At 40.6% G+C, this 19,284-nt stretch overlaps 1 protein-coding gene across 5 annotated transcripts in view; it reads right to left on the reverse strand.

Annotated features, from left to right (window-relative positions):
* scube3 (signal peptide, CUB domain, EGF-like 3) overlaps positions 1 to 19,284 on the reverse strand; it is a 98,559-nt gene that overhangs the window by 20,067 nt on the left and 59,208 nt on the right. For 3 of the 5 annotated variants that reach the window (XM_058050617.1, XM_058050620.1, XM_058050616.1), the window contains exons 7-14: positions 19,062 to 19,132; positions 13,370 to 13,486; positions 12,008 to 12,130; positions 7,736 to 7,852; positions 1,717 to 1,839; positions 1,528 to 1,644; positions 1,349 to 1,444; positions 1,123 to 1,239 (exon numbers count right to left, since the gene is read on the reverse strand). In XM_058050617.1, the coding sequence (XP_057906600.1) occupies positions 1,123 to 1,239; positions 1,349 to 1,444; positions 1,528 to 1,644; positions 1,717 to 1,839; positions 7,736 to 7,852; positions 12,008 to 12,130; positions 13,370 to 13,486; positions 19,062 to 19,132 (881 nt within the window). The remainder of the gene's footprint in view (positions 1 to 1,122; positions 1,240 to 1,348; positions 1,445 to 1,527; positions 1,645 to 1,716; positions 1,840 to 7,735; positions 7,853 to 12,007; positions 12,131 to 13,369; positions 13,487 to 19,061; positions 19,133 to 19,284) is intronic. The other 2 variants (XM_058050618.1, XM_058050619.1) reach the window with 2 other exon arrangements.

Below are 19,284 nucleotides of genomic sequence, written 5' to 3' on the forward strand. Positions count from 1 at the left end.
CAAAAGGGGCCCCAGAAGCATCCAAAAATTGCATAAAATGTAAAAGTTTGAGGGCGGTGATTTTTGACAAAAACATAAGGGGTTAGTATGTCGGGGTTTTTTTTTTCTTCATTTTTTCAACTTGCTTCTAATATACTTTTCTGGTAAAAAAAAAACAGAGGAAACCTCACACACACTCAAAAGGGGCCCCAGAAGCATCCAAAAATGACATAAAATGCAAAAGTTTGAGGGCGGTGATTTTTGACAAAAAACGTAAGGGGTTAGTATGTCTTTTTTTTTTCTTTATTTTTCCAACTTGCTTTTAAAGCACTTTTCTGATCAAAAAAACAGAGGAAACCTCACACACACTCAAAAGGGGCCCCAGAAGCATCCAAAAATGACATAAAATGCAAAAGTTTGAGGGTGGTGATTTTTGACAAAAAACGTAAGGGGTTAGTATGTCTTTTTTTTTTTTCTTCATTTTTTCAACTTGCTTCTAATGCACTTTTCTGGTGAAAAAAACAGAGGAAACCTCACACACACTCAAAAGGGGCCCCAGAAGCATCCAAAAATGGCATAAAATGTAAAAGTTTGAGGGCGGTGATTTTTGACAAAAACGTAAGGGGTTAGTATGTCATTTTTTTTTTCTTTCATTTTTTCAACTTGCTTCTAATGCACTTTTCTGGTAAAAAAAAAAAAAAAAAAAAAACAGAGGAAACCTCACAAACACTCAACAGGGGACCCAGAAGCATCCAAAAATGGCATAAAATGCCAGATTATAATTTGGTGATTTTTGAAAAAACGTAAGGGGTTAGTATGTTGTTTTTTTCATTTTTTTCAACTTGCTTTTAAAGCACTTTTCTGTCAAAAATAAAAGTGGAAACCTCACACACACTCAACAGGGGCCCCAGAAGCATCCAAAAATGGCCTAAAACGCCAGTGTTTGAGGGCGGTGATTTTTGACAAAAATCTGTTTTTTTTCAACTTGCTTCTAATGCACTTTTCTCGTCAAAAAAGGAGGGGAAAACTCACACACTCAAAAGGGGCCCCAGAAGCAGCCAAAAACTGCACAAAATGGCAGTGTTTAGGGCACTGTAGGTTAGGGTTAGTGTTGCGCAGCAACAAACAAAGATAGAGACTAACCTGGTCCTAGACTCCGCCCCCTGTCCTCAGTCCTGCCAGTCAACTTCGGGTGCAGGTGGCATTTGGCATTTTTAATCTTAAACGATGCTGTCTGCTTCACTGGAGGCGCCAAAGTCTCTACAGAAAAAAACACGGCAACAGTGGGTAGGATGCAAAGACATGCAAAACACACACGGAGACCGCCACAGCAACATTGAAATGCAGAAAAGCATGTTGAGACCGGCACCTATGCAGCTCTGACTGCTGCTGGAGTTGAGCCTGGCAGGTGACTTTCCTCTGACGATGGGGATCCCGCAGCTCACAGAATAGCTGTTGTCAGATTCTGCAAGATGACACGCAGGGACAAAATGAAAATCAAACCTATGTAAAAGGTTCCAGTGCCACCGTCGGTTGCAATTTCCATACCTGCCAGGTAGTGTGCTTTGGAGGCACAGGTGAGAGAGCAGCTCTCTTTCTTGCCTGTCTTACTACAGGTGAGAGTAGCCTTTGGCGCAACAAGGCCTGGAGGACATTTCACCAGCTCTGAGGAGAAATAAAAGACATGATGACTACTGAGCTTCTCAATTACCACAAGGGGGCAGTGCTACTACATACCTATGCAGTCCTTTTTGTTCCAGTGCAGCTTGTACCCGGGCGGACAGGTACACTCGTAGCTCCCCAGAGTGTTAATGCAGCCATATTTACAGCCTCCCCGGTTAATACTGCATTCATCAATATCTAAAAATACATTGATGCATTTAATAGATGTGCGTTAGTAACTCACTTGCAATGTTTGAGGGCGGTGATTTTTGACAAAAATCGTTTTTTTTTTTAATTTTCAACTTGCTTCTAATGCACTTTTCTGGTCAAAAACACAATGGAAACCTCACACACACTCAACAGGGGCCTGAGAAGCATCCAAAAAGAGTATAAAATGCCAGAGTCTGAGGGCGGTGATTTTTGACAAAAAAGGTAAGGGGTTAGTATGTTGTTTTTTTCTGTTTTTTTTTTTTTTTCAACTTGCTTCTAATGCACTTCTCTGGTCAAAAAAAACAGTGTAAACCCCCCCCCCCCCCCCCACACACACACACACACACGACAGGGGCCCCAGAAGCATCCAAAAATGGCATAAAATGTAAAAGTTTGTGGGCGGTGATTTTTGACAAAAAACGTAAGGGGTTAGTATGTCGTTGTTTTTTTTTCTACATTTTTTCAACTTGCTTCTAATGCACTTTTCTGGTAAAAAAACAAAACAAAAAAAAACAGGGGAAACCTCACACACACTCAACAGGGGCCCCAGAAGCATCCAAAAATTGGCATAAAATGCAAAAGTTTGAGGGCGGTGATTTTTGACAAAAAACCTATGTCGTTTTTTTGTTTTTTTTCCATTTTTTCAACTTGCTTCTGATGCACTTTTCTGGTCAAAAAAAACAGGGGAAACCTCACACACACTCAACAGGGGCCCCAGAAGCATCCAAAAATTGCATAAAATGCAAAAGTTTGATGATCGGTGATTTTTGACAAAAAACTTAAGGGGTTAGTATGTCGTTTTTTTATTATTATTTTTTCCAACTTGCTTCTAATGCACTTTTCTGGTAAAAAAGAAAAAAAAGCCTGAGAAGCACCCAGAAACTGCATAAAATGCCAGTGTTTGAATTTGGTGATTTTTGACAAAAAACGTAAGGGGTTAGTATGTAGTTTTTTTTAATGTTTTTTCCAACTTGCTTCTAATGCACTTTTCTGGTAAAAAAAAAACAAACAAACAGGGGAAACCTCACACACACTCAACAGGGGACCCAGAAGCATCCAAAAATTGCATAAAATGTAAAAGTTTGAGGGCGGTGATTTTTGACAAAAAACCTAAGGGGTTAGTATGTCTTTTTTTTTTTTTTTTTTTTCATTTTTTCAACTTGCTTCTGATGCACTTTTCTGGTAAAAAAAAAAAAAAAACAGGGGAAACCTCACACACACTCAACAGGGGCCTGAGAAGCATCCAAAAAGAGTATAAAATGCCAGGGTCTGAGGGCGGTGATTTTTGACAAAAAACGTAAGGGGTTAGTATGTTCTTTTTTTTTTTTTTTTTTTTTTTTCTCAACTTGCTTCTAATGCACTTTTCTGGTAAAAAAAAAAAAAAAAAAAAAAGCCTGAGAAGCACCCAGAAACTGCATAAAATGCCAGTGTTTGAATTTGGTGATTTTTGACAAAAAACGTAAGGGGTTAGTATGTCGTTTTTTTATGTTTTTTTTTTTTTCAACTTGCTTCTAATGCACTTTTCTGGTCAACAAAACTGTGTAAACCTCACACACACTCAACAGGGGCCCGTCTGCACATCTTTCTTATTAAAATCCTAAAACAGGCTAACAGACACAAACAAACATGACTACCCGGCCGCCCCCTGCTTTGGAGTCACATGGACGGATTGATTGGAATCGTGACCCTGTTCTGATGTCGCCACTTTCTATTTCATGGTGAACACATTCCAACGAGGAAGACGAGTGTTTTGGGCTAAAAGCACTAAATGACTCTAAGGAGAACGAAGTTATACAAAGATAGGAAAAGCAGGAGACGATGCTGACTGCTGATATGAAACGCTTCCCCTTCGTTTCATTCGATCATTCACCCTGAATAAAGACTGTCTGCATGCCTCTTCATTCCCTGAAGAGCATGACGACTTCATCAAGTGCCAACGTGTCGGCCAAAGCGTCTGGGAAACATCAGGAGCGATTGCATTGCTGCTTACCCCTCCGCATCAAAGCACTCAATTTAAAGGTCGAAGAACTCTAATGAATATCTGATGGAAGCAGCGCTCATCTCCTAGCAGCTGTTGTTTTTGCTTCTTTTATTCGGTTCCACACTTGAAATACAATCGAATAGATCTAAGCTGACCTTTCTGCAAAGCTTTTTTTTTCCTTTGCATGCACACAGATGAGTCAAGACGATTGAGTTTTGTCCGATTCATGGAATATTATAATCCGCTGTTCCGACTGACGTCATAGCAGAAAAAGGCGGAATTCTTCCATAAGACTTTTCTAATACAGTTTCCAAATAAATGCACCCACACGTTTGCTCGCACCACAGGAATGCATGCGCACCGAGGCCAAAACCGCTTGTATGAAACCGGGAACATTGTGAAAAACACTTGAGAAGGTATGAAGTCACAACAGCTTGGAGTGTATTTTCTTAGCAGATAAGCAAAAAAGCAAGTAGATTGTTGTGCTAGCCGAAGAGGAGAATGGCGGGATGAACTCTCACTTGGGAAGAATGCTGACAGGTCCCGGCACAGTACTCGACGGCAGGTCACCGACCTGACTGGCTATTGTTAAAACACAGAGCCCGGGCTCACTGGATTGTTTGGCGGCTATATTTAGGGTTGATGGAGCATACAGGGAGCAACCTAGTCTTAGTTATGAGTGGCGAGTGAGGAAGTACAGCAGGGGAGTGCCATAAATCTCCAGGGTTATCTAATAGTTCCGACAGCGGCAATGAAAAGCCCGGCAAAGTCATTCATCACCGGTGCACTAAACAATGGTAGCGAGTCGTTTATGTCGGATCGTCTTTTCTCCTCTCAGCACCTCGGTGTGGCTTGATCACAGTCCATCATGAGAAGAAAGGCCTTGCAAATCCAATTTGGGTGCTTTTATTCCCTCAACTCGCAGACATTGTGCAGTTTACACAGTAAAAGGACACCTTGTGTTAAGCTTATCTATAACCGATAATATTTATCATCTCTGCCTTTGTACTTTATATTGCAACAATGCATGGAATGGATGAGATACTGTATTGGTCCAAACATAAGGCAGCTCTTTTTCTATATAAGTTTCTTGGAAAATATATAAAAAAAATACAAATGAATAATTTCTTTGCAATCATGTTTTCAAGTTGTAGATAAAACAGATCATAATTCTTAGCTTCCTGGTCATTGATCACCATTATCTTTAAATGAGCCTCATAAATCCTCCTCTGTTGCTGCTAAGTTGCCCGACTTTTTTAGACACTTTTCCCCCCTGAACGGGTCTCCATGTCGTGGCTGCATTTCTGCAAGTCACTGCTGCGTGTGTGACAAGAAGAAAAGCTCCTCAAGAAGAAATCCTCCTCTGTTGCTGCTCAGTTGCCCGACTTTTTTAGACACTTTTCCCCCCTGAACGGGTCTCTATGTCGTGGCTGCATTTCTGCAAGTCACTGCTGTGTGTGTGACAAGAAGAAAAGCTCCTCAAGAAGAAATCCTCCTCTGTTGCTGCTCAGTTGCCCGACTTTTTTAGACCCTTTTCCCCCCTGATCGGGTCTCTATGTCGTGGCTGCATTTCTGCAGGTCACTGCTGCATGTGTGTGACAAGAAGAAAAGCTCCTCAAGAAGAAATCCTCCTCTGTTGCTGCTCAGTTGCCCGACTTTTTTAGACACTTTTTTTCCCCCCCCGATCGGGTCTCTATGTCGTGGCTGCATTTCTGCAGGTCACTGCTGCGTGTGTGACAAGAAGAAAAGCTCCTCAAGAAGAAATCCTCCTCTGTTGCTGCTCAGTTGCCCGACTTTTTTAGACACTTTTTTTCCCACCCTGATCGGGTCTCTATGTCGTGGCTGCATTTCTGCAGGTCACTGCTGCGTGTGTGTGACAAGAAGAAAAGCTCCTCAAGAAGAAATCCTCCTCTGTTGCTGCTCAGTTGCCTGACTTTTTTAGACAATTTTTTCCCCCCCTGATCGGGTCTCTATGTCGTGGCCGCATTTCTGCAGGTCAGTGCTGCGTGTGTGACAAGAAGAAAAGCTCCTCAAGAAGAAATCCTCCTCTGTTGCTGCTCAGTTGCCCGACTTTTTTAGACACTTTTCCCCCCTGAACGGGTCTCTATGTCGTGGCTGCATTTCTGCAAGTCACTGCTGTGTGTGTGACAAGAAGAAAAGCTCCTCAAGAAGAAATCCTCCTCTGTTGCTGCTCAGTTGCCCGACTTTTTTAGACCCTTTTCCCCCCTGATCGGGTCTCTATGTCGTGGCTGCATTTCTGCAGGTCACTGCTGCATGTGTGTGACAAGAAGAAAAGCTCCTCAAGAAGAAATCCTCCTCTGTTGCTGCTCAGTTGCCCGACTTTTTTAGACACTTACACCCCCCCGATCGGGTCTCTATGTCGTGGCTGCATTTCTGCAGGTCACTGCTGCGTGTGTGACAAGAAGAAAAGCTCCTCAAGAAGAAATCCTCCTCTGTATCTGCTCAGTTGCCCGACTTTTTTAGACAATTTTTTTTTCCCCCGATCGGGTCTCTATGTCGTGGCTGCATTTCTGCAGGTCACTGCTGCGTGTGTGACAAGAAGAAAAGCTGTGACACATGGCCAGAAGTCCATGCTGTTGATGTGTATATATAAACCTCTTGACACTGAATATAATACAAAACAAAATCCAGTTTTATATGTGTCAACAATAATAAATAACTACGTTTTTGTAGCATTTACTTGGTTATGAAGAAGAATCAGGGGGAACAAATTGACTTAAAATTCAATTAAAAGTAGTCATTACTCCTAAAATGGAAATGCTCACATTCATTTACATGCAAAGCAATGAATTCTCAATTATTTTTTGCATTGTTTGAAAATTGGTTAGCGCGCAGGTTTCCTCCCACATTCCAAAAACATGCTAGGTTAATTAGCGACTCCAAATTGTCCATAGGTATGAATGTGAGTGTGAATGGTTGTTTGTCTATATGTGTCCTATGATTGGCTGGCGACATGTACAGGGTGTACCCCGCCTCTTACCCGAAGACAGCTGGGATAGGCTCCAGCACCCCCCCTGCGACCCTCGTGAGAATAAGCGGTAGAAAATGAATGAATGAACTATTAGTGTAATTTATTCACTTATTTACGTTAAATTTCCATAAATACTACTGCCACTCAAAGGGACACCAACATGGCCTGATATGCTCCAACAAATCTTTCGCCACCTGCTAGGCAGCTCTGACAAGCCCACCACGAAAACATTCACATGTCCCCCCCTCATTGCCTCTGTTATCCGGTCCAGGGTGCAGTGATGTCACAGCTAGTGCTCCACCTTGAAGTGAAGTAGCCCAACACTGTTTAAAACCATGTTTTAGTCCATTAACTACAGCACAAATCACCTCCACTTTACATGGCTGCCAAGTGTAACGCAACTTCTTAGATTGATTTCCTGCCTTCCGGGCAGCCACCTGTTTCTACTCATTTTTTTCTGGAAATCAACTCGCATTGCCTTAAACTATCTTGAGCTGGGTAATCCATCACAGAAAGCATTTAGTTACATTTTGTCTTAAGATGCGGTTGCATGCAAGGGACTTTTTCATGTTGATATTCTCAATGTGGTGACATTCAGATTAATGAGTTGGATGGTGTAAAGGTTTTACACCCTGAAACCATGGAAAAAAAACAATGTTTGTTGATTTGTTGGTTTAGAACTCTTAACATTGGAGACTTTCTCACAAGCATCTAATTACATAGCGTGTCTTTTTTTTTCTTTTAAGAACTAAACAATGACATCTAGCAATGTTCAGTATCTAACACTTTTTCATTTTTATCTTCTTTTGCATTCTTCTTGAGACAAGCTAATTGAAGGTTAGCAAAGAGAAAGAAACATGATGGACAGAAGATTTACAAGAGGAGCCAAAAAAAAGCCATGGCTGACTCACCTCCGCAGTGCGCCAGGCCGTAGAGGACGTAGCCCTTGTGACAAAGGCATTGGAAGCTTCCTGCAGAGTTGACACAAAAATGGTCGCAGGCGCGATCAAAGGAGCACTCGTCAATGTCTGCACAAGATGGAAAAGACACGCCGTTAGAAATGTTGCCATGTTGTCATAAAAACACTTTTCCTGGCTTGGTATATTGTTTGTCATGCATTTCAATGGTTCAAATCATATGTCAGGAAGAAAGGAAAAGAAACACCTTTGGTGCTGTGATTAACCTCCTGCAGTCACAATGTTTTTTCCATTTTGATGCGCCGAAATGGAATTTTCAAAGTATACTTTTGCAAATGGCGACCAGCCCCCGGTGGGAGTCAGCTGATAATAGGAGCCAAAGTGCTTTTTTTTTTCTTTCTTCTTCTCCCACAGAACATGTCAATCAATTGCTGTCCTCTAAAATATACCATAAATGCCCAGAGATTGCTTTGGCGCCCCCATTTTGTGAAGTCACCGTGAATGACAGCTGTTGAAAAATTGATGATGTGGCTTTTTCCAATGTTTTGGGAAAAATTGCCACATTTTTAACTCCGTGGATTTGAGCTCAAGGACCATATGGATACATAAAAGAAGCTCTATGATGAGGATTTGATTTTTACAGGCAGAAAAATATTCATGTCATTCTTGCAGAGATCCAGCAGTATCAAAACTGATGTTCAACATTCTCATTCATCCGTGCCACTGAACTCACGGTGCACTTGAGATGTGCTGCGATGAATTCAATACCCAGAAGTTGCACAAGAAACAGATCGAATCATTTATATCGAGCTAATCATCTCGGTTTCAAAATCCTCACAGATGTAGAATGTCAACAATAGAAAATAATATGACCCCAGTGCGTGGTCTTTCTTGGCGCACGTGGAACAATTTCAAGGATTTTGTGCAACCGGAGTCAACATGTTCTTTACCAAATGATTCTGCCTTGGAGATTTACGAGGAAAAGGGCGAGAATTGTCGAACAATGACGAATAGGTCGGATATATGCCATTGAAAGTGCAGTATCATCAGATACATATCAGATTTATATTCATTAAAAAAAACCTGCATGTGTGGAGAAAAATGGGTGAAATGGACAATGTTCACGGACAAAAATCAAGTGCCCCCTTTTTGTTTTGAGTGTGTTTGTATTGCTGTTGACGTTTTGTTTAAAAAAATATCAAAATAAAGTATAAAAACATAAAAAAAATACCCACGTCGCATCTGAAAACATCGTAATTGTACTGTTTTGTTTTGATTACCAAAATCGGAACTGTTCGCTACAGTATCCTTGAGCATGTTAAAGGATCTGGTGACAGCATAGTGATCTTAGTGAGATGGAGGATGGAATCCAGAATCAATGCTTATCCTTCTACCTTTGTGTGTGGAGAAAAATGGGTGAAAAGGACAATGTTCACGGACAAAAATCAAGGAAATGACTCAAATTGCACCATGACAGGGAATGTGTGATAGCCAAATTGTGTGATGTGTATGTCCAGTGCCCTCTTTTTGTTTTGAGTGTGTTTGTATTGCTGTTGACGTTTTGTTTAAAAAAATATACAAATAAATAAAAATAAAGTATAAAAAAAATAAAAATAAAAAAATACCCACGTTGCATCTGAAAACATCGTCATTGTACTGTTTTGTTTTGATTACCAAAATCGGAACTGTTCGCTACAGTATCCTTGAGCATGTTAAAGGATCTAGTGACAGTATAGTGATCTTAGTGAGATGGAGGATGGAATCCAGAATCAATGCTTATCCTGCAGCTTTCCTGCTTCTTCTAAATTTTCCTCTCAATAAGCCACAGGGATAAAAGGTAAGGAATTGCTGTCTTTTTTAATTAAAATGTAATTTAATGCTTGTATTTTATGTCGTGTTTTTAGCACATTTTTGTCACATGTCACAAGTGTTAATTTAAGTAAGGGGTGTTTGATTAATTAAATCTGTAAAGTGTAGGAAGATTATTTCGGGATGTTTAGGGTCAAGTTTTTTTTTTATATTTCTCTGAAGCATGTTAATTAAACATTAAAATACAGAAAAAAAAATCAAAACTGATGTGAAGCAAAATTTGACTGTGGGTAAAAGCTCCATTGCATATGTCCTCTGTGGAGCAACCATGGATGTAAGGAACGTGTCCCGGACTGCCCTCACATGGATTAGAAGGGAGAAGGCAGACGAGACGTAGGAGGGGGTTAAAGGGTGGAGGAATGCTGGCAGTGGTTCAGCAGACATGCCCCATCCTGATGTATGGGCCACGGTCCACTGACAGCCAGGAAACACCGTGACTGCTTAAACCAAGATAACTTTAGAATTCAGTTTACACATCTCAACGCCCCTACTGGGACGCTAAACTGCTATTTTAATGTATTTGATGCTACAGTGGCCTCGGCATTGAATGACTGCAGGTCGTACTCAGTGTAAAAACTAACTTTTTGTTTGCTTGTGTGCTAACAAAAAGTTTGTCGGTCAGTCTACACCGTTCGTTTTCTCGGTAACTGCTAACTATGTTATAATGCAATTTTTTTAAATGTAGGTTTTATATGAATGCAGGATGACAAAAAGGCATGTTAACAAAACAAGGACAACATTGTTCCAACAGAACGTCGCACAAAAATGACTTTGTTTCACATCGATGTATGCATGTTTCCTCACGTTTACCAAAAATAGACTTAAAGTGACAAGACTGCAGCAGACAAAGAGACGTGCTGTTTTCTTTTCACGCATACATATGCCGCTTTGTCTCTTTGTGCTGCAAAGCCAATGCAAGACAATGATGTCTACCAGGAAGTGATTGACCACATGACTAAAAAGCAGAGGAATAAAGAATAGCATGTCCTGTGTTTTTCCACTCAACATGAGACAAAACTCAGCTCAGAGGTTCCAGCCTGCTTGTCTTCTTTCACCAGATGTTGTTGAGGTGGCTTGATTCATCCAAGAATGAGCACTTTTCGGGTTGGAACCGTAATTTCCCACACCTGTGTGCCGCCACAACAGACGTTTTGTTGTGGTCTCTGCACCATAACACACAAATGCACCCAAAGTATATAGCCTGCTTTAAAGTACAAATAAGGATAAGTTGTTGTTTTGCTCGGGGGCTTCCCTCGGTTGTCAGGTGTATTTATTTTGTCATTAATACAAATGAATACAGTGGAACCTTGTTTAGCGTCATTAATCTATTCCAGAAGGTCAAACTCTAACCGAAAAGTACTCTAACCAAACCATTTTCCCATAAAAAGGAATGTAAATTTAGGGTGTCACGAGAACCCAACTCATGAAACGAGACTGGGTCCATGTGACCAACATTTTCACATTTTACATTAATTTGTCTTGAAAAAACAAGCAAGTCACAAAACATGCAGGGGGTGTTTGAAATGCTTATTCCACCCATCCATCTTCCACTTATCTGAGGTTGGATCGAGGGGGAATCAGCCTAAAAAGGGAAGCCCAGCGCCTCCTGACCGATCCTGAGGCACTTCCAGGCCAACAACAAGACATAGGATCTAGACCAGGGGTAGGCCAACGGGGTGTGGCCATCATAAATCTTGTGAGCAGCGCAGTCTGGCGCAGCGCAGCGCACCCACACCTCCGTCCCTCCCACCGGTGCAAGTGGCTAAACATGTTCACTAACCTGTCCAGTGTGAAATGCAGTTGACAGATTAAAATATTTGGGTTTTTTTGGTAGGGAATCAGGAACCCCAACCACTTCTGGCTGATGTTTGCCTCGTTAGGAATTCTAAACAAATTTAGCATTCTCTTACACCCAAAGACACACTTCCTTTGAGAGTTTAGGGGAAGGCAAACAGTGTATCTGGCCTACAGCGCACAAAAAAATCCTTCAGAGTCATCCCAAACTTCATTCAGGGCTCAATTCCAAATGTGCAAACCTCATTATCTGAAATTGTTTAACATGAGAATACAACATTACTAACTACATTTATAGGTCAGAAAAGTGGAAAAAGGATAATAGGTCCCCTTTAAATGGCAACGTCTCAGATGTTTTACCATTTACTCTCCTAGATGCGATCCTCGAGCTCTTCCAGGTTTGAAGTAGTAAACATTCAAACTGTTCAATGCGTTGGTTTAGCCTCGAGCCTTTCGTGGCAACGAGGTCAACACACCACCACTTATTTATTTAGGTGAAAAACACGATCCAATTAATGAAATAATTAATGGCAAAACATGAAGGTGGTTTGATTATTTCGAAGTACTCTAAGTAAATGTATATGTACCAGGTGGGACACCTACCTTGACAAGTTCGCTCATTGGTCAGCAGTTTATAGCCTTTTTTGCAGCTGCACTCAAAGCTGCCCACTGTGTTCCGACATACATGGTCGCAACCCCCGTTGTTGAGACGGCACTCGTCAATGTCTGCAAGAGGGAAACCATCAACAGAAGAATGAAACTTAGAAAAATTGGACAAAAGCCTAACTTACTTAAGATATTTCTGTAGCTCAATTAAGTGAAATGTATCTTGTTACCCAGTAATGCATTCTGTGACACTTAAGGTTGCACAATCGGTTGACTATCGTTACAAAAAAAACATGCTGTAGGAAGAACTGACAAGGAGTTGTCAAACATTTTCTTATCCAGTCATTGGCCTGTCACATGTCAATCGTTACATCAGCACCACTACAACCCAATGTGTAACTGTATTGTCACTGAGCCATAAAGATTTATAGGAATTGTTGTATTTAGTGACCAAGCTCAACATTTGAATTGAAAGTTAATGGCATCATAGTTTAGTACATTCATTCCTCTCATCTGGATTTAAGTAGAAAATCTTCCGGTTCGAAACCACATGTATCGAGCTTTAATGGGACCTCCAAATCCCCATTAGCCATCTCCTTCTGATTAGTGAATGCTTTATTTCTGAAGCCAGTGCCCAATCGATATATCATGTATCTGTTCCCGCCTGGGATGGTGTTCTGCCTTGGCACTGACTCGGGTCAATCCTGAATCATCAACAAAAGAGCCATCAGTCTCTAGTAGAAGTTGTCATCATCTGATGAAATAAATGTATCCAAAATGGAACAAACAATCCTGTGCTGTGTTTTTTTCCATTCTTTTTTTTTCCCCCGTTCTTCAGAAGTGACCGGTGGGCAACAAGCCAATGTCCTCCCGAGCCAGTGCTGCCTGCGTTTATTTTCCTGTTCTTTCCTCTCAAAACCAAACTAATACCAGAAAACTGAGTTGTTAGTGTGCTATTGCAGCCCGTAGGAACTAGATGATTTCAAGCTCTGCTTTTTTTGGACACTGTGTCTTCTCTCTGTCTTTCAGTACAATATTTGTTTCCTCAGTATCCTGATGTTTATGCTTATTTTATTATATTACAGTTAATATAAATAGGACCATCAGGCTGCTTGAGTTGAGGGAGTTTGTAGTGTAAAGGTTGGAGTTGTTTATGAATGCATTCAAAGAAAAAGGGTTAACTGGGTTTGTTCATTCATTCATTCATTGGTATACTGGGTAGTGGTGGTATTAATGAATTGATTGGGTCCCCAATGAAAGCCCGCGTACCAAATGCACCCTGCAACCATTGCTGGTAACATGACAAAAAGGGTGTAATTGTTCAAAGAACCATTTTTAAAAACACGAGTGGTAGTTCACCTTTGCAGGTCTTGCGATCCGGCTGCAGTGTGAAGCCGACGGGACAGCTGCAGCGAACACCCGTCACTGAGTCGTGACAAGTGCTATCACAGCCACCGTTGTTCACCGCACACGTCTCTGCAGGGAGACAGACAAAGCCCATCAAAAATCAACTGTGTTCTAACCTACTTATGTCTCCAGGCCCACGGTTAGAGTCAAATATTTTTGTTTGTGAGCTGAACAAAAGAAAAGAGGAAGCACAGAGAAGGTTTTTAGTTGTACACAGAATCCCAGAAACGAAAAGGAGGAGATGCAGATGCTGAATTATGATATGGAAGAGACACTGGTTAATAATAAAGAAGTCATGCTCTAAGATCACTGCTTTATGATAAAGGTGGAAACACAGCCCAAGCGGGTTTTACAGGGTTTCTGAGTTGGCTTCTGTTTTTGTGTTTTTTTATTGACCCGTATTGTTCCTTGAATGCAACAAAAGCTTGCAGGCATTTGAGGGGACAAAATAGCAATTTCAGGTAGCTGGCTACTATGTGGCGAGACTGATTAGGAGACAAGACAGGGACAAATTTTACAGAGTTTTGAAGCAACCGTGTAGAAAAAAATATTTTGTGTTACTTTTCAGCCAACCAAAGTCAATAATAACAAATTCATTTTAAAAAAGTGCTTAATTTGATGTAACTACTCATCCATTCAGATCTTCACTGTTGGATACCAGCTGGGATCGCAAGGTGAAGGCCTCACCTTGGCAAGCTAACACGTGGTGCTAAAGTGAGAACACATCTGCATGAGTTTTCTTTTAATAGCTAATCAGAATCACACTGGAGTGACAACAACTACATCTTCTTGAAAAAAAAAAAAACACAGCCTCCAGCAGCAACCACAACAAAATGATGTCGAGCACAAATCCAAAATCTACACGCCTGAACTAAACAGGTGCTTAGCGTGATGTCATTTCCTGTTTAATAGCAGTCTCCTAGACAACACATATAAACAGTACATGTTGTTGCTGAAGGCTGAACATGATGCACTAATATATCAGATACATTCATTCATTCATTTTCTAATCGCTTATCCTCACAAGGGTCGCGAGGGTGCTGGAGCCTATCCCAGCTGTCGTCGGGCGAGAGGCTGGGGTACACCCTGCACTGGTCGCCAGCCAATCACAGGGCACATATAGTCAAACAACCATTCACACTCACATTCATACCTATGGACAATTTGGAGTCACAAATTAACCTAGCATGTTTTTGGAATGTGGGAGGAACCCGGAGAAAACTCCACACAGAGATGGCTGAGGGTGGAATTGAACTCGGGTCTCCTAGCTGTGAGGCCTGAGTGCTAACCACTTGTATCAGATACATGTTACGGTGAATAAGCACCTGATGGCACTCATTGAGCATTCCGATCACTATTATGAAAATGTGGGTTGCCATGGGTTACATGTTACTAGCAGCTTTCTGGGTCGCTAACCCACTTTGTTGTGGCCATTATTCATGTTTCACTGGTAATATTTTAGAAAGCACACTTTTTTTCCGTATGTTTTCAGGTTAAGACACATATAATGGGTGGATATGACTACAAGCTACAGTACATTTAATAGTTAACATTCAAAAAATCTGACCTTGGAAATTAGCTACCAATGAACACATCCTGTAATGCTGCTTTTATTTTCAGCCTGTGCTTGCTGTCAAATCCTTTAGCACTTTAAGGCAATTCAGAAGCTTCATCTACTTTGTGATGTGCTGACAATACTCGGTCAAGTGTTGTATCTGGCTCAACACGACGGTGTGCAACCTGATTCCAGTTAATGCTGTGGCTCCCCACTCTATAAGGCCCGACTGAGTGTGCGGCGCTGTGGCTTCACATAATTGCAAAGTGTGAGCAGAGACAGTTGGCAGACAAGACGAATAAAACAGTGTCAGGACATGCCTCCAAAACGCTTATGCAGCCATCTCCACCAAGTGTAATGAACATGTGCTAAGAGAGCAAAAGAAGTATTTCTGACGATATGGTTTAGTGAAGACAGGCGAAAGGCACCCGTTCTGGAATGCGAAGGGCTTTGTGAGTTTTGGCTGCAGACCAGCCGCATCACCAGGATGGGACCTGCAATTAACAGTGGGCAGATTTTTAAAAACTATTTCCTCATATGATGTGTTTGGTCTGAAGCTGCAGTTTACCTCACACATGGTCCTTTTTTTTTGACAGACGTAGATGATTTGTAGATTATGGACTTACTGTACATACCGTTTTTGTAATTCAAAGCTGCATGCTTGTTGTCTTATCAAGATACTTGTTTACACCTCATTTATTGCATTTAAATGGTTTCAGACCCCGATTGTGATAAGTGAATTTCAATGAAGTAGGATTCATTATATAGACATCAAATACTTTTGTAGTTACAGCATAAAAAAACTGTTTACAAACTTTTAATACAGTTTTTAACATTATTAGCCCCTCTGGACATACACTAACACCGCTATAGTCACCGTTACACTCATATTACCAAATATAGTAGCGATAATCAGAGTAAATAAGCCATTTAAGACTGTAAATAAGTGTGTGTTGTGTTGTGTTCCTGAGGGAAGCTGAGTGGTAGGCGGACAGGAAGTTTTAACTTGCCGTGGTTTACTGCAGCAACAGCATCCCATGTTTTTTTTTTAAATAGGGATTATAACGCCACATTCCTTTATCTTAATTTTTGTTTTCATTTTAGTTAATTTAGCCATTTGTATGCTTGAAAATGCTGAAAACGTTAAATATTTTTTCATTGATAATAGGCCGTATTTAACAACAAAACAGCATAAACAGCAATTTTTACACCAATATTGGCCAATAATTCAAACCTACTTAACTTGACTTTTACTTTTATTGAAGACTCTTGCTGGGAAGACAGCGTGGCGCCAAGAGAGACTTCGATGTTGTTTGTTGATATCTGTCTCTGTAACACCTTGGCCACTTTTGCAATACTAGCTTCTTCGATTTCTTCCTATTGTTGACGCAGCAAATGGACTAGTTGGTGTGAAACGGCCATTGAAGTTTGCCAAATGAATACTGTAGTATTGTGACGACTCTCCAGCATGGCTTTTAATGGCTATTAATGACTCAAAATTCAAAATACCAAAGGGTAAAATACAAGTTTTTCAAAGGCAATAATGTATGTATTACTAATTTGGGAATAATTCTGTGGTTGTTTAAAAAGCAACCACAAATAAACTCTGTGTTTCGTAAAAAGGTACAAGTCAACTCGGCTTGTGTCTTTCCTGCTACTTATGTTGCTCATTTTACCCAGAAGGCACAGCGGTTGTCTGACAAACACCTGAATGAATCTCTGATCTTTACTTACAAAGCCCACAGTAAGAAATAAACCTCTGCCCAAACAGCTTGCTGATGATCCCCCTGAGGTGCAACACTGTGAAGCACACTGTGACTCAAGCGTGCTACATTTACACAGGAAATTAATGTAATAAAACAGGATACTAAATAGGCCTATTCATCCTCATGTTTCTATTTTTGTCCAAAAAAAAAAAAAAAAAAAGTGAAACTAGGACACAAAATCCAGAAATAAAGCACTGTTACATTGTAGTGAATACACATTGTTCATCCAGTGGTAACAACTTAAAACATTGTTGTCTCACATTCCTACTCCTATGAGAGCCTCCTCCTGTGCCTCATATGCCATATAATTAAATCATCATTCTCTTTCATCTGGCAACCTTACCCACTCTTCCTTTTATGAGTTTAGTTCCATCATGTTTGCTGTAGTTGTTGACCTAAAACTTTTAAGTTTTAAAACTTCTTCACACTGTCCAAAATGTACATTGTCAATATTTTCCTCCCCTCAAGTCTATTTGAACCACATCATCCTCGCTTTTCATGATTCATGACATGAATTTACCACATATAAAGGCCCAAAATAGGACACATAAGTTATATTATGTTATATGACTTATATCAGGGGTCTCAAACACGTGGCCCGCGGGCCAAATGTGGCCCGCAGGACACTAGTTTGAGGCCCCCGCCTTGATATGAAAGTTTAAAGTTTGATATGGATGCTGTATGGTATCATGTACCCAGAAAAAATTATTACGTTTGATTAATGTTCATGTTAAAGGTTAAATAACTGTTAATAGTTATCCTCCCTATCCGTGTGGAAGTGGTAAGTTTTTGGCTATTTAAGTTTAAAGGAAATAACTTGAAGGCTACCGTTTAGGTCGCTAGCTCTCTAGTTTGCGAGTTAGCATGTGTCTCAAGACCCTGCAGTTGCGCAATATGTTGTAAATAAAAAGAGTATAAATGTGACTATAGTCGTGTTTTGTCATGTCTACAGGGCTCTAATAATGCTTTGTTAATTTTAATCTGAAAAAAAATAATTTGTCTACCCACCAACTATATGTGGTTTCTTAAGTTTTTATTATTTGCCGTTTTATTATTATATTTATTTATTTATTACTGATTGATTTTCTTTATTCTTGATTTGTTTATTTATTTTCCATCTTATTTTGTGTAGAAAAATAAAAAGTAAGATATTTGAGAACAGTGGAATGTTTTATCAGAGCTTTTATTGTAGAAAATCGAAACCAAAACAAAGTTTATTCATTTTTCTGTTTTTAATAAATGCGTTTTTTTTTTTTTTTTTGGAAAACCTGATGCGGCCCAGTCTCACCCAGACCCTAGGCTCCAGTGGCCCCCAAGTAAATTGAGTTTGAGACCCCTGATTTATATTATGTTGCAGAATTGCAGCCACTACAATTTGATGGGAATTAGTTAACCTTAATTGACATAAGGAAGTGTACCAACCTGCAATTGCATGAACTTTTTCTCTGTCACATCTTTCAGTGTCCAATCAGATAAACTACTACTATTAGTACTACTGCTACTACTGCTACTACTATTAATACAGCCACTGTTCTGATTCTGAACTGCTGCTATCAATAATGACTTCCACGACAAATCATTTTACAAATTACAGTTAATATCAGAGCCCACTCAATAAAACTGTGATTGGCCGGTGACCAGACTTCGGTGTACCCCGCCCCTCGCTCAAACTCATCTGGGATAAGCTCCATCTCCATGTCAAGCGCTAGAAAATGAGAAGCACTGATTCCAATGCATAATAGGTATATTCAAATATTGTGTTAATTCTGCGTCCACTGCTTCTCAGGAGAACCTGTGCACTTCTGTAAACATGATTTTCTTCCTTTTTTTTTTCCCAGCACCAATTATGGAGTCCTTAATGTCTCCCTCACCAAAGCTAATAGTCTGTGCTGATGGTATTCAGGGAACACGAAGGCCAAGAGTTGAAAACAGTGCAAGCTTCATTGCACTCAGATCACTCGTATCAGAACAAATAAACAAAAAAAAAAGCCATCACAGTTATAAACTGATGAGTTTTTTGTGCTTGGCAAATCACCCTGAATGTGCAAACAAAGCTATGAATTACTGTATCTCTTTATATAGTTCCTACGGCTTGTGTTGCAGCTGTGTTTTTGAAAAAGGTGCGGTTTGACCCAGGCAGCAGTTGTTACTGAGAGGGCATTCACAGAAGAAAGAGGAAGTTATAAGAGGTCAAGGGTCATAGTGGTGATGCCCCCCCCCCAGTAGGTGTGGAAGGGCCTGATCAGTGTCTGCAAGGTTAGCTTCCTCTACTCCCCACACCCACACAGCCCCGGAGAGAGGAGTTGGAGGAACACATATTTACCATTAGGGAACAGCTGTGGGGCTGCCTGGGACTGGAGACTCCTCTCCCCTGCATGCACACGCACACCCACGCCCACACACACACATTGCAAAAACACCACTTTAGTCCTGTGTTACACTTTGCACTTTGCAGCATTCTTTGTGTTTCATAAATCATCTGAGCTTCACAGTACGAACAAAGAGGTGACATGATGAGGAGGGATTATGTCTCCTGTGGCTATTAA

This window comes from Doryrhamphus excisus, chromosome 16, assembly GCF_030265055.1.
Source record: "Doryrhamphus excisus isolate RoL2022-K1 chromosome 16, RoL_Dexc_1.0, whole genome shotgun sequence".
NCBI classification, from domain to species: domain Eukaryota; kingdom Metazoa; phylum Chordata; class Actinopteri; order Syngnathiformes; family Syngnathidae; genus Doryrhamphus; species Doryrhamphus excisus.